Source organism: Carassius gibelio, chromosome A24, assembly GCF_023724105.1.
Source record: "Carassius gibelio isolate Cgi1373 ecotype wild population from Czech Republic chromosome A24, carGib1.2-hapl.c, whole genome shotgun sequence".
In the NCBI taxonomy this organism is placed as follows: domain Eukaryota; kingdom Metazoa; phylum Chordata; class Actinopteri; order Cypriniformes; family Cyprinidae; genus Carassius; species Carassius gibelio.
The window spans coordinates 22102411-22119494 of record NC_068394.1 but is presented as its reverse complement, the minus strand read 5'-3'; the positions used below and the strand labels follow the sequence as shown (position 1 = coordinate 22119494).

Below are 17084 nucleotides of genomic sequence, written 5' to 3'. Positions count from 1 at the left end.
CAGCATCATTCCTCCAGTCTTCAGTGTCACATGATTTTTAGAAATCATGAAAATATGATGATTTATTATTAGAACTATTAATAGTTGTGCTACCAAATATTATACTGGAATCTGTGATACTTTTTTCAGGATTCTTTGATGAATAAAAAGTTAAAATTAAATAAATAAATTTGAGTAAAGGTACAGATATGTATAATAAAATATTACTCCAGTAAAAGTAAAAGTACTCCTTTTTCAATTTTACTCAAGTGAAAGTACAAAAGTACTCAATTTGTTATGTACTTAAGTAAAAAAGTACTGAAAGATAGATGTTTGCAATTTTATATAGGCTAATTTAATTTTATATTAGCACTTTTTTTATATAATCCTACTGCTCAAAATACCTGGGATTTTTTCCAAAATAACCACTATATGGAGTCAAGATATATTTTTGTTGCAGATATGGACTTGTGTTTTAAAGTGTTTTAAAGTTTGTGGTTTTACAGAACATCACATTTATATATGACATGATAATAAGGCCTGAAGTTAGGAAGAACATTTTAAGGAAAATATTATTATTTTCATAATGATTTTTTCCTTCTCAAACCTTGTGTGTGGTGTAAAAACACCCCTGGCCAAACGGGGTGCATCTCTTCCCCTCTTTGATAATTACTGTAGTTCCCATGTTCTGAACATCACATCCTTTCTTTTGTCCCTAGATGTAATCTATATATATATATAGGTGGTTGAATAAAAATATTTGGACATTATTTATAAAAATTACCTCAAGTTAGCACCAGCAAGCTTGTTAGCTAGACATTTAGCATCAGCTACAATTGTTTGCATCCCACTGAAAAGAAGTCAAACACATTTGGTCGTTTTTTTTATTCAGTGAATATAGCTTTTAATTTGTTACTTGACAATTTATATTAGCCTACAATATACTTTATACCTATTTGTGTGTATATTTCCTAGGGTCTCAAAAAATGAAAAATTTTCAATCTCCAAGGTGAACGTTATGACAACATAGGGTAATGTGGGACATTTTTAGCCATTATGACTTGTGCATCTATTTCCATATGAAGCCAAAAATCATTATGACATCCCCAAGATGTTCCTAAATCAGAAGACATTTGTCCAAAATTGTAATTAAAGGGGAATCGGCACATATATTAGCATCTGTATGTATTACATACAGATTATTTTATATTATTTACATCATGTATTATGTATTATTTTATTATTTTTATTTTATTATTATTATTATTATTTTATTATTTACAACAATAATAATAAACATGTAATAGTCAAAAATGTAAAATTTAACTTAATAAAGATAGCAAAATAATTTAATAACCTATTTTTGAAAGGATGTACAATTTTGGAATATGGAATGCCTTTAAAACTGTTATTAAACTTCTAATATAAAATGTCTTTCTTTTTCTTTTTTCAACAGGCCAAACTCACACATAAACGAGGACTGATGAACACTTTAATTCTTCAGACCCCCGGCGTATATGTGGCCAGGCATACAAACTATCACAGACTACAAACCACCCAGCACTGTGCCTCCCTCCAGCTCTGCCTCTCTCCCTGACAAGCTCAATCACTTTGATGCCCGTTTTAATCAAAATAATAAGGAGGTCTCCCTCAAAGCTGAGCATCCACCCAATGAACTGCCTCTCACACTCCCCACCTCTGATGTTTATGCCACTCTGTGTAAGGTGAATGTGCGGAGACAGACATATTCAATCTGTCCCTGGCCCAGGCAACTGTCCCCACTAGTTTCAAACCCTCCACCACCGTGCCAGTAACGAAGCATTACACTGCCTCAGCCCTTAACGACTTCTGTCCTGTTGCACTCACCCCATCATTGCCAAGTGCTTTGAGAGGCTGGTTGTAACCCCTCTAAAATCCCACTATAATCCCCTCCAAGCTGATCTCCAAGCTCAGCCAGCTTGGAATCAGCACATCTCTCTGCAACTGGATTCTAGATTTTCTGACTAACAGACCCCAGTTTGTTAAGTTAGATAACCTCTCCTCCTCCATCATCACCTTGAACACCGGCGTGCCACAGGGCTGCGTACTGAGCCCTCTTCTGTACTCCCTATTCACCCATGAATGTGTTCCTGTTCTACCACTGTACCATTGAGAGCATACTCACAAACTACATCTCAGTGTGGTACAGCAATGCTCTGCATCTGAACGCAAAGCACTCCAGCGGGTGGTGAAAACTGCTCAACGGATCACCGGCACCCAGTTAACCTCCATTGAGAACATTTATCATAAGCGCTGCCTTGGCAGGACAAGGAACATCATCAAGGATGCCCTCACCCTAATCATGGACTCTTCACCATCCTTCCATCCGGCAGGTGATACAGGAGCCTACGCTCTCGCACTAGCAGCCTCAGGAAGAGCTTCTTCCCGAGGATGTGACACTTCTGAACTCCACACCACCAATCTAACCTGCACTTGCTTTTTTACTGCACTGATCACAGTACTTTACATACATGTATTTGCACTACTCATATTTTGCACAGACTGCACATTGTTCAAACTGTTATACTGTAAACTGTCTAACGTTGTTACTGTACAAAGCACAGTAAACAATTTCTATAAAAATATTATTGCACTACTGATATTTTGCATAGAATACATTGTTTAACAATACTAATGTACACTCATCAAACTTTATTTATTACCACTGTTCTTACATTGCTGCTGTTCATAATGAACATATAATCCTACATTGCATTCCTATTTATATTCTGTATATAATCTGCTCAATACTGTATATAGCAACTCCACTGTACATTTTGTTAATCATAGCTGCACTTACTCTGCACTTATATGTACTGTATATAAAACACTATATTCTTGCACTTCTGGTTAGACGTTAACTGCATTTCATTAACTCTGACAATAAAGTTGAATCTAATCTAATCTAATAATACATTTTTAGAAGGGGGTTTATATTATATGAACTGTAAACAGGCTCCTGAAAAGCAGAGTATTAATAAGTAACTGAACTATATCTGAGCATCAGTGTGTCAGTGTTTATGTTTGACACAGAGTTTTTGTTTTGACATCACCGAAGAGCTAACTGGATTGAACCAGGAAAATTTATGCATGTTTGGTATTTTGCAAACTGACTGAGAAGAAAACTGCAAAGACATGAATCACCTGTATGTGCTAACATTCACAGAATGAGAGAAATAAATATTTATAAATCATTGGGATTTTGGAGTTTAAACTCAGTTTAGTGCCTAAAAGTCTAAAAGTCCTAAAGTCTCTTCAATATTTTTTATGTGTCTGACAAGGTTGAAAAAGCAAATAGTAAAAGCAAATAAAAAGTAAATTGGTATTTCTGACAGAGAATATGATAAAGTGCTAGAAAAATCATTTTGATAAACATATAACACAACGTATGACTTTAAATTATCTATTTAATAATAAAAAAACTAATATATACGAATAAATAAACAAATACATAAATAAATGTATGAATTTAGCAGACACTTTCATCCAAAGCAACTTACAGTGCATCCAGGCTAACAGTTTTCACCTAACACACACACACACATCGTTACATATATATATATATATATATATATATATATATATATATATATATATATATATATATATATATATATATATATATATATGTATATATATATATATATATATATATATATATATATATATATATATATATATATATATATATATATATATATATATATATATATATTGTATATATATATATATGTGTGTATGTATATATATATATATATATATATATATATATATATATATATATGTATATATATATATATGTTTATATATATATATATATATATATATATATATATATATATATATATATGTATGTATGTATATAATGTAAAATAAATATTATAAAGAAAAAGATGTATGTTGCCTTGGCAATTAATTTAGATAAAATAAGTTGAAGTATAGCTGCAAAAACTGAATCTAAAATATAACGCCAATGCTAAAATAATGTCTAATGCATGTGAAACATAACTCAAATGGAAACTGTACATTCTAAATATTAATAAATACTGTTCTAATGGATAATACTAAGATAAGCCTGCTTCAGTGTGTCAGTCAGTGTGTGTGTGTGTGTGTGTGTGTGTGTGTGAACTGCAGTGACCCTTACGCAGGACAGCGAGTGTGTGTGTGTGTGTGTGTGTGTGTGTCGGAGGGGGCGGGCTAGATCTCCGCCGAGCTTCTCTTTCTCCAGTCTGCGCTGTGTTGTGTTGTGTTGTGTGAGTGTGAGAGTTTGTGTCTCGGCAGATTAAGTAGCCAGCTTTTTCTCTTTGGGATATGAGAAAAGATCGTACGCTTTTCTTTTAATCGCGTATTCTGGATGTACCTACTAATGGAGTGAGCGCGGATCATCCGAGCCCGTTATCCCGGACAGACACCAGCTTTGTTCGGCCAGTAATAGACGAATAACGTCTGCTATCGAAATGAACGACACGGAGAAAGATAACAAGTCTGATGAAGACTCTGAATCTCTGGAGGCAGAGGAGGTTGATCCGAGGATTCAGGTACACAGCAACACAATCCACAATTCACATCGACATATATATTCCGACTTTTGTCTCAGTCATGTTTAACCTTCCCCAAACCAGATCTGAAGTTAGACCGAGCAATCAAACTCTGATTGGATTAAAGCTCAGTCAGATCCTATCATACCTAGGCTACATCCATCAGAAAGCTTCATGCATTAAAATCCGATCAGATAATGTTCTTTTGCAGCTGCTGTTTGCTCTGATAAGGGGAACCCCATCTTTACATCATCTGTTATATTCTGCAACATTGTTTCATTGTTTGTTACATCGTGGAACCTCGTAGACAATCATGTTTACTTTGACGTCATATTTAGAACTCATTTTCCTCTGTAAGGGAAAGCGTTAAGCTCACGTGCACTGCATACAGAATTAAGTCATATTTACAAAGTGTAAGAATAATACGATGCGTTATATTCACTAGAAAACACCTAAAAGTGTCAAATGTATCTGTTGTACAGACCTTATATGAGTCATTTTCTAATGCAATGACATAGGCCTTTAGACATTATCAAGCAAGCTTTAGATTAATTTATTGAGATATATTTTTGTCTTTTCAGATACATTATTATAAAACATTATTTGATCATACCTCTTTCTGTGTAATGTTTTTCTTCAAATGGCCACTTGTGGTACTTTGTTTCCAAAGAAATGACACTTCTAATGCATTTTAAACTATGCTTTTCTCTCGAAAGTAAAGAACCTTTCTGTATCAGACTGTGTGCTAGTTGTGCTAGATGAACTGGTTTTTCATCCTCTTCCCATGAAAGAAAATAAACGCATGATGTTGTAATGAAAGCAACATCTGTGTGTCATCAGCGTGTAGCTAACATCGCAGGACAAGCATACATATGAGCTTAATCTCAGTGTTGGGTTACTTGAATAACACTTTCCAGATGTTGTCGGCCTGCTGGTATTGCAAGAGACATCTTACTGCGATTTTAACTCCTCTGCCTTGCTTTATCTCTTCTGCAGGGTGAACTGGAGAAACTGAATCAGTCTACAGATAACATCAACCGATGGGAGACAGAACTGGAGGTAAGGTTCACATGCTTGCTTTGTGGTGTCACTGTTTTCACTGAAAATGGTTGCGGGTGGAATTCCAAAGTGGAAAATGTCTAAACACTTGGACCCTCCCCCTTCCGCTGCTGACCAATAGGAAGTTTCTTGCCTGTGACTGACACACCGTATATCTGTTGAGCAGATCGAGGAAATCTCTCTATCCGAGTCTGGAATTCCTGGCTTGAAAGCCACAGGCCACGACAGCTAAAGGAGTAGTTTAGGAAAATGTTTGTCATTCCAAACCTGGATGGCGTTCTTCTCGAGGAGAAACACACAGAAGTAATTGCCAGTTGCTAAATTGGTATCAGAAATGTTCATTTCCATGTTTTGTTTCAGAAGATTAATGACTTCCTTTTTAAAAATAGCATATGTACCCTTCCAAAAAAAAGTACTGTGATGGTAAACCAAGGTAAACGAATGTGTTTTAGAGAATATCATGATTCTACCATGTTCCAAACAAAAAAATGTTGTTAGTGTCAGAAATAATAATCAAAATACAGTGATAATCTAAATCTGTATTGTTGTCAAATTTGCCTTAACAGGAATGAATCCGAACTAATGTAGAATATTATTTGTGTATTATTGTTATTCATATTATTGTAATATTTATTTAATTTTGTTTTAATATCTTGTAATTTTAATATTAATATTTAGAATTAACTGTATTTTTTGTATGAATTTAATTTAAATTTAATTTAATGCTATTTTTGTTTTAATTAATTAACAATAATGTTTTAAAGAAAATTTCCCCAGTTAGTAATTTTAATGCTTCATCCTAAACCTATTTTAATTAGCTGACTAGCAGCGTTATTATAGTTAACTAAAACTAAAATGGAAAACGTTATTATATGTATTTTAATTAATCTGGTTACCAATGCAGCATTTCTCATTTTCATGTAGTTTAACTTGATGCACTAAAATAACTAAAACTTAAATAAAAATAGCCATATTAAAAACAAATCAAAACTTGCAAGTCAATTAATAAAGCTAAAATGAAAATGACAACTGAAAATATAAAATAAAACTGTCTCAATGGTATTAAAATAAAACTGCTGCTAAGGCAATCTTTTTTTTTTTATTAGACATATTTTTTTAATAGTTTTAGTTTCACTTTGTGCACATGTAAGTCTTCTTAAAGGCCTCTTAATTTCAGATTCAGGACTATTTGTTCCTTGTCAGATTGTTTCCACAGTTCTCAGTCTCTGACTCTGTTTGGCCTGTGGTTATTCAGCAGAATGAACCAGGAAGTGTCAATCTGTCGGAGGAAGTCTAAATCCCTCTGACGTGCTTTTTGTCATTGAGGTCCTGTGTGGAAGGATGTAGATGTCAGTGTTTTTAAATATATCATCTGAGCGACCGAACCCATCCGAAGACAGATTCATTCAGAGCTGGACACCGCTTGCCCTCTGCTCATCTTATGCAACAAGCATGAGAGTTTCTTTAGCATGAGAGGGAGTTTTCTGTCTAGAAAGCAAGGTGTGGATTCTTTCTTAACTCTGTTAAATGCTGAATTGAGTTAGCTGAAGCAGCGCTTTTCAGGGAGCTACAAAAGGCTGATTTTTGAAGCATTTCATTGCTGTGAAACTGAAAGATGGACACTCATAATTCATAGAGAGTCCTGAACATGCAGTTCACGCTGCCTGGATATGATGAGCCTTTCAATGCATTGAGATTTATTCAGATTTCACAGACTGCATGCACTGTAATTCACTCTTGAATACGCCTGTCAACACAAAGACAAGTATTCATCTGTCCCTGTCTTTTATTCAGTAGGTCATACAGTTGAATGCATCACAATGATGTCCATGGAAATAGTGTGAGCCTTAGACAGCACTGTTCACTGTTGCACATTGCACACAAAAATGCAATTTTAAAATCTGAATGGGCTTTAGGAGTGTGAATGCACTTCATTGGGGAACAAAGTTGTGTTTAAGTCATACTTCAGCCAGAAATGAACACTAGCTGTAAATGTACTCACCTTCAGTCCATCTGAGATGTAGATGCGTTTGTTTCTTCATGGGAACAGATTTAGAGAAATGTAGCATTCCATCACTTGTTCTACAATGGATCCTCTGCAGTGAATGGGTGCCGTCAGAATGAGAGTCACAGGGGTATTTTTTAACTTCAAACGGTTGCTTCCGGTTAAAATCTGCACAGATCAAGCACCGTTTACAAACTAAAACAGCTCTAAGCAAATATGTGGGAGGATTTTGATGCGAGAATCAACAGGAGATGGATTTTTTTCGACTGGAGGAAGCGTTATTATGGATTATGGACTCATTCAGAAAACAGATTTGTTTCTTACAAACAGTTTTTCACTTCACATGACATTAACTGATGGACTGGAGTGGTGTGGATTATTGTGGTGTTTTTATCAGCTGTTTGGACTCTCATTCTGACGGCACCCATTCACTGCAGTGCATCCATTGATGAGACACTGATGCAATGCTACATTTCTAAATCTGATGCAGAAATAAACTCATCAACATCTTGAACTAAAGAACTGCACATAGAATCTGACAAATGTGTAAGGTTTGTACCATGAATATCAAGATACATTGTAACAGACTTTCTAGTGATATACTTGAGGATATGTGCATTTGATTTTAGATTTACTCACCCCAAAAGTTCTCTGTTCTGTAGGACTCTCGACAGAAGTTTCGTGCCATCCTAGCGGAGGCCACGGTCAAACTGGAGGAGCAGGTCAAGAAGATCGGGAAAGCTGTAGAAGAGTCCAAACCGTACTGGGAGGCCAGAAGAGCGGCGCGTCAGGTGAGCTTCAATCCCTCGTCCATGTTCAGTTTGTTCATAGAAATATGTTACACTGAAGTTTGCATGGCGTGGATTTTCTGCATTCTTATTTCATCAATGAACACTTGGGAAAAACAATTTAAACTTTAGGAAATATAGTCAATTACTAATGCCAACAGGAAAGCAGGCTAAAGCACAGAATTATGCAATAAATGTTTGGCTGTTGAACAGCAGGAAACATCTGAGGAGCGGGTTCAGTGGACGTTTAGAGCCCGAAGCCAGTGACAGACTGGAAAAAACTGGTTATGACTCCTCATCTGGTTCCCTTCATATTACTCTACCAGCATGTTAACACAGAAACAATGAATCTACGTGCAAACTATGTAGAAATGACTTTAATGGCTTTTTTCTTGGACACAAAGTAAAAATGTTCACTGTACAAACAATATGTATTCTACTTCGTGGCTAAGGGGAAAAAATTATAATGTTACTATTAAAAATATGTTTATACATATTTTCCCCATGTCAAAAGGGGGAAAAAACTAAGGGTTAATTGTTTTTGCTCTATTGCCCAGAACTAATCATGATTTATTCTTAAATAGCCGCCTAAAGTGTATTAAATTAAAAAAATGCTAATTTTTGTAAGCAGTGCAAAGTAACTTCAAACAGTTTTATACTGTAAAGTGACATTAACCAACTGTGTAATCTTTGTAAAAGAGCACATTCACATTATTAATGTATTACAATATTCAATGATCAAAGAGAGTACGATGTTCCTAAAGAATATAAATATAGAATCAGTTAAGAAAAACATTTGCCCCAGTTTAAATTCTTCTCATAGTCACGAGAGCACCATCCAAACCCAGTGGTGACCGTGTTTCAGTAATGAACCCCCTGCAGTCCAGCACACACACACGGGGGATTTGTTTGCAAACAGACTTTGGCATTCGCCATAGATAGAAACAGCTCTGGAGAGAAGAGCGAACATGATGTCCTTCTCATGTGTCTAAATGTAAGAAAAACTCTTCTCCTCAGGACACAATGACTCTCTGTGATCATTATTACACCATGAATCTGATGTTTCATTTGTACAAGCGTCTGTCATTATGTGAAAGAGTGTGCAGTTTGGTACGTCTGCTGAAGAAGGATTTGAGATCCCTGCTGCTTTCAGCCATGAAATTCTCCATATTATCACCTTGTGACAGTGATAAATCAACACAAATGTCGCACTCACACAGTCATAAAAGAGCTTTTTATATCCAGGAGGTGACTTTGGTGAGAGTGCTCTGCTTCTGTCTCTAACTCAATTATAACGCAGTCAGAACCCAACTGGAGTGACGTGTTTACGATCTTAGAAATACGTTTTTTATATCTTTGAAAGAACAAGGCTTATGCTTAACAAGGCTGACGTTTTTGGATGAAAAAAACCCCAGTAAAAACAGATAATATTATAAAAATTTAAATCAGTGTTTTCTATGTGATTATCTGTTAAAATGTCATTTATTTCTGTGATGCGCAGCTGAATTTCCATCATCATTACTCCAATCTTCAGTATCATATGATCTTCAGAAATCATTCTAATATGCTGATTTGCTGCTAGTTTCTTTCTCTCAATTTTTTTTTTTTTTTTTTTTTTGGTGGAAAAACGTGATACATTTTATTTTTCAGGATTCTTTGATTAATAGAAAATTCAAAAGTACCACATGTATTTGAAATATAAATCTTTTGTAACATTAGAAATTACTTAACTGTATATTTTTAACAATTGAATGCATCCTTACTGAATAAAATCATTATTATTTTTATGCATTTTAGCAGACGCTTTTATCCAAATAATAATCTATAATTGCATAGATAAACTAATGTTTATGTGCAGCTGAAGTGTCAGACTCTCACTAGTCAGATGTGAGAAGCCTTCAGATAATCAGAAGCTCATATTCTCAGCTCTATTTTTACACACATTAAAACAAAATGATCTGAGATTAGTCACGAGGGAGTAAAATGCCAACAGGAAAAAGATCAAGTCAGCTAATCTTTAAAAAGCTTCTGGTAAAACCTGATTGATTTAAGCAGAAGCAAACACAGGCCATAAATAATAAGTCATTAGATTTGTATCTCTGTGGCGTCTGTAAGCATTACTACAGTCAGAAATGACCTTTTGGCTTTCTTGATTCATGTTCCTGCTCTCACTGTGAACGATTCATCAAAACTATCAGTCACAACGATGCTTAATAATTCAGGTGGAGTAAATATGTTCAGCGCACACACCTTTCTAAGTCTGTGTGTTTGCTAATATATGATTTAGTGGCTTGAGTTAATCATGTTATGCATTATACAGTATCACTGTGTGTGGTCTGTGTAAAGCCTCAAGCATTACTGCACCGTTTGAGCTTTTTACACTGAATTGGTGCTGTGTGTGTGTGTGTGTGTGTGTGTGTGTGTGTGTCTGTCTGTGTGTGTGTGTGTGTGTGTGTGTGTGTGTGCGTGTGTGTGTGTGTGTGTGTGTGTGTGTGTGTGTGTGTGCTGGTGGTCTTGTGTAACTGTCCTGTCATCACTCTGAAAGACCACCGTGATCTGTCTGTGTCAGTAGATGAGACAAACGATCAGGACTGGCACTGCCAGCTGTCCATTAGTTAAAGTGCCAACACCCACTGCACAGCCAATCAGAGCACAGCACACGGCCACGCCTCCACTGACCTACAGCTCACCAGATCGAAAGATAGATAGATATCTCGCTCAGCTGTCTGTGTTCTTGCTGTGTGTCACGTGAACAGCAGTATCAGACATCAATGACAGACTGCAGCACGTGTCAGCTGACCTCACACCTTCACAGCCTGTGAACTGAGGTTATAAAAGACACACACACACACACACACACACACACACACACGCATTATCACGGACAAATCAAGGTCAGACAGCAGATGCTATGCAGACTGAGACTGCATATGACTGGCTAAAATGAACTCCAGTCTCCAATCAAACCACTGAGAGTGCTGGTGCATCATCTCATATGCAAATGTAGAACTATTTTAGTCCATCTCTCAGCTGGACATTAAAATATGCAAGAAATAGTTTGCACGTTTCTTTTCCACTCTTAGAAAACGGCATAACAGCATGCATTTCTGCGGTATACACACTATGCACATTTTCTGCATGCATCGAATACACAGATGACATGCCACATTTGCTGCAAATTGCACACTTAAAGACTTAGAAGAAGACAGATTTAGATTACCCACTGATATTGTTACTACCACACAAGTCATACTATTTGTTCAGTAAGCATTATGCAGTATACATATCATGGAATATCTGTATGACCAGCTACATTTGCAAAAATGTGCATGTCCATGCATCCCACAATGCATTGCACTGAATCAGTTGTTGTATTTTAAAAAATAATAGTTGTCTTATCTAAGATAGTAACTGAATTGAGGTCATATGACATAGTAGTATACAAGTGTACTACATATGCACTAGTGATACTAGTGTATTACTAATGTAGTATGTTTGGTTACTGTTGCATACTGCATCATTGTGTAATACCCAGAAAATGTCAGAACTTCATGTTCTCTGAAAAAGGTAAACATAGCTGCTCACCCGACTGATGCAAGTTCTTTCAGATTTATGTGTTTTCTGATTTGTTGATTTTTAGCACTTCAGGGCTTCCATAGTTAAAGTTTAAATCAAATGAATTTTGTTATGATAGGAAAGTCCGAGAAACACAGAGAGGGAGCTTGGATTGCATGAGTCATGAAGAATGAGCAGGATTGTTTATTCCCTGCTCCACCCAAAAGCCATTAGAGCAGATGGGAAACAGCCGTCTTTGTCTCGTTTTGGATGTGGTTGTGAAACTCCTCTGGTTTATTATAGATGCTGGGAGATTAACACTGTGGCTTGTGCATTACAGTTCTTCATGCAGTATGTGTCATATATCCAGGAGAGGAAGGTCATAAAAAAGCCCCTAAATAATCAACCCTCCAGTGTGTTCATCAGACAGGAGGAAGTGTGTAGATTATTTAGAGACAGTTAAATAAACATTCTTCTGCATTTTAGTGAATGCTAATAAAAACCCGGGGAAATTTCCTGCATTTAAAGAAGAGTTATTATATCAGTAGAGTGGCTAGTCTCCTCTGTTTCTTCAGGTGGATGAACTTGCTTTGACAGTTAAAGAAGTGGGTCAGTGTTTTTAGTAGGTCAGACAGAGTTTAGGATGTGCTGAGATGCTTCTACATCTTCAGATGCTGCTGCTGAGCTCATTAAATATACATTCGGTACGATTTCAGCAAACGCCGCTCATGGAAAACCCATCGGCCTCATGTCTGACCGAGTTTGTGAAAGAAATAGGTCAGCAAAGCTGAAAAAAATGAGATGCTTTTGCTGCCTGAAAAAAAACAGAATATCAGGAGGAAAAATTGACAAAATGAGAAACTGAATAAAACAAGTCCGGTCCTCCGTGCAGACACCGAGAGCTTAACGAGTGTGTGTGTGAACAGACAGAAGGATGAAGGAGTGTGTGTGAGTTTGACCTTTAAATCTTCACGGCCAGTGAGAATCTTTCCTGACGTAACTCTAATCTGTCATTACAGTGTTTGCAGAGCTCAGCTTCACCTCACCTTGACCTCCTGAGGGAAAGTGTTTCAGCAGACACATGATCATTTACAGGAAACAAAAAGAAGCTGCTTGATCTCAATAAATATATAACAGAATAGAAGTGATCAGAAATGGTGATAAAAACAGATTTGCACATCTTTTCAGCACAAACAGGAAGAAAACGCCTAGCAGCCTCCCAGAAAGCCCCAGAAACCACCCAAAACCTATTCACCAAAGAACCCTGAAAAATAAAATGTTGTGCAGCACAAGTGTTTTCAGCATTGTTAATAATCAGAAATGTTTTTTGAGCAGTAAATCATCATATTATACTGATTTCTGAAGATCATGTGACACTGAAGACTGTAGGAATGATGCTGAAAATACAGCAGAGCATCACAGAAATAAATTACATTTTAAAATGGATTTACATTGAAAAGGGTTATTTTAAATTGTAATAATATTTCTCAATATTACTGAGTTTACAGTATTTTTAATCAAATAAATGCAGCCTTGGTGAGCAAAAGACATAAAAAAAATCTCACTGATTTTAAAAGGTTGCATGCAAATACAATATAATACAGTTTAATGGGAACAAATGAGAAAACTGCTGAAATGAAACTTATGCTTATGCATGTATCAGTCTGGGTGTATGAGTCTATTATAGCTGTTCAGAGCTGAGTGTTCAGCGCCGTGCCCACGCAGACATGTCTTCTCATCCCTGCGTTGGCAGTGGGCTAAATGCAGCGTCTGTTTACTGCAGTACATGCATTGTTTCACCGTGTTGAATGGTCAGTTCTGAACAATGCTCAGAAAGGTCAGTTCTGGACATGTGTGATGTGACGCATTAGCTAAAACGCTCATGAACCGGAGGAAGCCGAGCGTGCCCTTCATCTCAGTGTGTGTGAGTCATCTGTCTGTAGAAGTGCACTAGATCTCTACAGCTCTCTCCACCTGTACACTACACTACACACTTCAGCTGAGGATTGTGTGGCCATAAGCAGACACTGCCGTATGACTCTGTGTGATTTTCAGTGGACTGTGACACACATAAAGCGTGCAACAAATAACAAAAAAGACATTCTATAAGGTCATAAGAAACTAGTATGATAATATCACTTTAAAGTCACTTTGTTCATCCAAAGTTATCTATTTTCCAATCTCCTGTCACAACTGTAAAGCTGGTAAACATTTTTTATATATATATATATATATATATTTTTGCCTTGTTTTTAAGTGCAAATATGTGAAGATGCGAGCAAAATGACATGAGATGCTAAGTTTTGTTTTCTGACAATTATATTAAAATTAAGCTTAAAACAAGAAAAAAAAAATGCCAATAGGGACAAAAAATTTACGTAATAAGTAAACATTTGATTATTTATTTTTCCACACTGGCATGTTGTTTTAAGCATAAACTCGCTTAATTTGATTTTGTTTTTGTTTTTACTTAAATTAATGTATCTTGATTTAGGAAAGTTTCAATATTTTGGAAGCACAATGCATACTTATAAATGTAAATTTATAATTGATATGGCTAGAAAATATAAAATTACACTTCTGACAACGTCACAGCTCAAATAATACAGTATATTAATAATACACTTGCAACTTAATTTACATATTTACAAGCGCTACAGAAAAGCACAAACTGCTTTTAAATAATTTTTAAGTTCTTGACTATAAACAGAGTTTTGATAATCTGTTTTGTGCTTAACTCTGTGATCAATTTGTACTGAACCTTAAACATTCATTTCAAAATCTGAAGGTTGCTGAGTTTAGAGGATATAAAAGCTCATGAAGTGAGTGATACAGTGGGGTGAGATTGAGCTTTATGAAATATACACTAGCCTCTTGTCCAAGCTTTCTTTATGAATTCCTCAGCAGAATATAGATTTGAATAATGTAAGAGCGATTGTCTCTGAATGAGAAGCTCGTCCCGCAGAGAGACAGAGACTGCAGCGGTCACATGACCAATTAAAACTGAGCGGCTAATGCTAATCTGGCTAATCTGTCAGCGCTGATAGGAATCACAGAGATTCAATGTAGTTTCAGTCTCAGACCAGACAGAGGAATGTGACATCACTGCAGTCTTATTTTACTGTCATTAATACATTACCATAGTTTTTATGAAATTTGGAATTTGCTTTTTTCTATTTTCTATTTTTATTTTAGTTAAAGTTATTTTGTTGTGTGTTGGTTTTCTTTAGTAATTTTATTTATTTATTTTTTAAATGTCATAGTTTTTTTTTCTTCTAATTATTATTACTGTTTTACTTTACTTCATAACTATTTTATTTTAAGTAACCAAAAACATGCTGCATCAGCAACAATAATACAATGTTTAACTGAGGGAAATTAAAAGAAAACTAAATCCAATTAGTTAGTTTAATTAAGTTTTATTAATATTTTACATTAGTTGTTATTTTCTATTTTACTAGTTTAAAATATATATAGAGGATATATATATATATATATATATATATATATATATATATATATACATACATATATATATATATACATATATACATATATATATATATATATATATATATACATATATATATATACATATATATATATATATATATATATATATATATACATATATATACATATACATATATATATATATACATATACATATATATACATATATATACATATATATATATATATATATATATATATATGTATATGTATATATATATATATATGTATATATATATATATATATATATATATATATATATATATATTAGTATTTTTGTCTATATAGTATAATTTTTATATACATTTTATCCATTTTAGTTATTTAAGTACTTGTTGAACTATAAAACAAGATTACTTTTTGTTATTTTATTTCAGTTCATGTTTATTTTATTTCAAGAAATATACAGTATTAATTATTTTTAGTTTTGATTAAAAAAATGTACCAATTACAGTCATATAACTGAGAAATATAAAGTCACTTACATAACTCTCACTCTTTCTTCATTGGTAGAAACTTCCCAGCAGAACTTGGTGTCGTGCATGGCACTTTTATGTGGTCAATTTGCATCATTAATATGAGCAAATGAGTGATTATTGACAGCAGCTGTTACTACTGTATCCTGTTAACACTAAGGAAGTGTCATCATCACTTGTGTAACTCTTAACATGTGCTCGCTTGTAACTGTTATCAGTGCATTGCAAGAGATGAAGAATGTGAGCTGCTGGCTGAAGGCAGTTTCTGCTGAGACATGCATCATGCATTAGTCTCCAGATTACACCGGGTCGAAAGCAAACAGCTCGTTCTTCACCAAACCTGTGAAAGCATCCTCAGTGTCTGATGTTTTTGTCTTTTAGGCCCAGGTTGAAGCTCAGAGAGCCACACAGGAGTATCAGCGGGCCATCGAGATCCTGCGGGCCGCGAAGGAAACCATCTCTCTGGCCGAGGAGCGACTCCTGGAGGAGGACAGCCGGCAGTTTGACTCGGCCTGGCAGGAGATGCTCAACCACGCCACCCAGAGGGTGAGAGACACAGCACAACTGATTAAACCACAAGCCTCACAATCCTTAAGCTGCAGACCACTGTTGTTTTGTGCATTATGCTATGCAGTTCATTTCTCTGAATTGCTCTGATTGGCCGTTCCAGGTGATGGAGGCGGAGCAAAGCAGGACACGCAGTGAAATCCAGCACAGAGAGACAGCGGCCAAATACAACGCCTCCATCAGCAACATGAGACAGCTGGAGAAAAAACTCAAACGCACCATCAACAAGTCCAGGTCAGAGGACACAAGTCAGGGGTTTTCATATACATACACTACTGCCCAAAGTTTGGGGTCAGTATTATTATTATTTTTATACTCAGAAAGGATGCATTAAATTGATTCATAGTGACAGTAAAGATGTTAAAGAATTTATTTTAAATAAATTCTGTTCTTTTTTTTTACTTTCTATGAACTTTCTAAATAATAGAAAGCACATTAGAAAGTTCATTAGAGCACAACTGTTTTCTAATAATAATAATCAGAAATGTTTCTTGAGCAGGATGTCAGCATCTTTTTCTGATTTCTGAAGATCATGTGACAGTGAAGACTGGAGTAATGATGCTG

General features: G+C 35.3%; 1 protein-coding gene across 1 annotated transcript; it reads left to right on the top strand.

Moving 5' to 3' along the window:
* Window positions 1-4229: 4229 nt before the first annotated feature.
* On the top strand, window positions 4230-16754 carry LOC127945966 (SH3 domain-binding protein 5; the record flags this gene model as incomplete). Its single annotated transcript, XM_052542183.1, is given in 5 exon segments — window positions 4230-4556; window positions 5553-5615; window positions 8283-8411; window positions 16335-16499; window positions 16624-16754. Coding segments are annotated over 5 exon segments (569 nt in total), but the record flags the coding sequence as incomplete, so codon positions are not given.
* Between the last annotated feature and the right edge of the window lie 330 nt (window positions 16755-17084).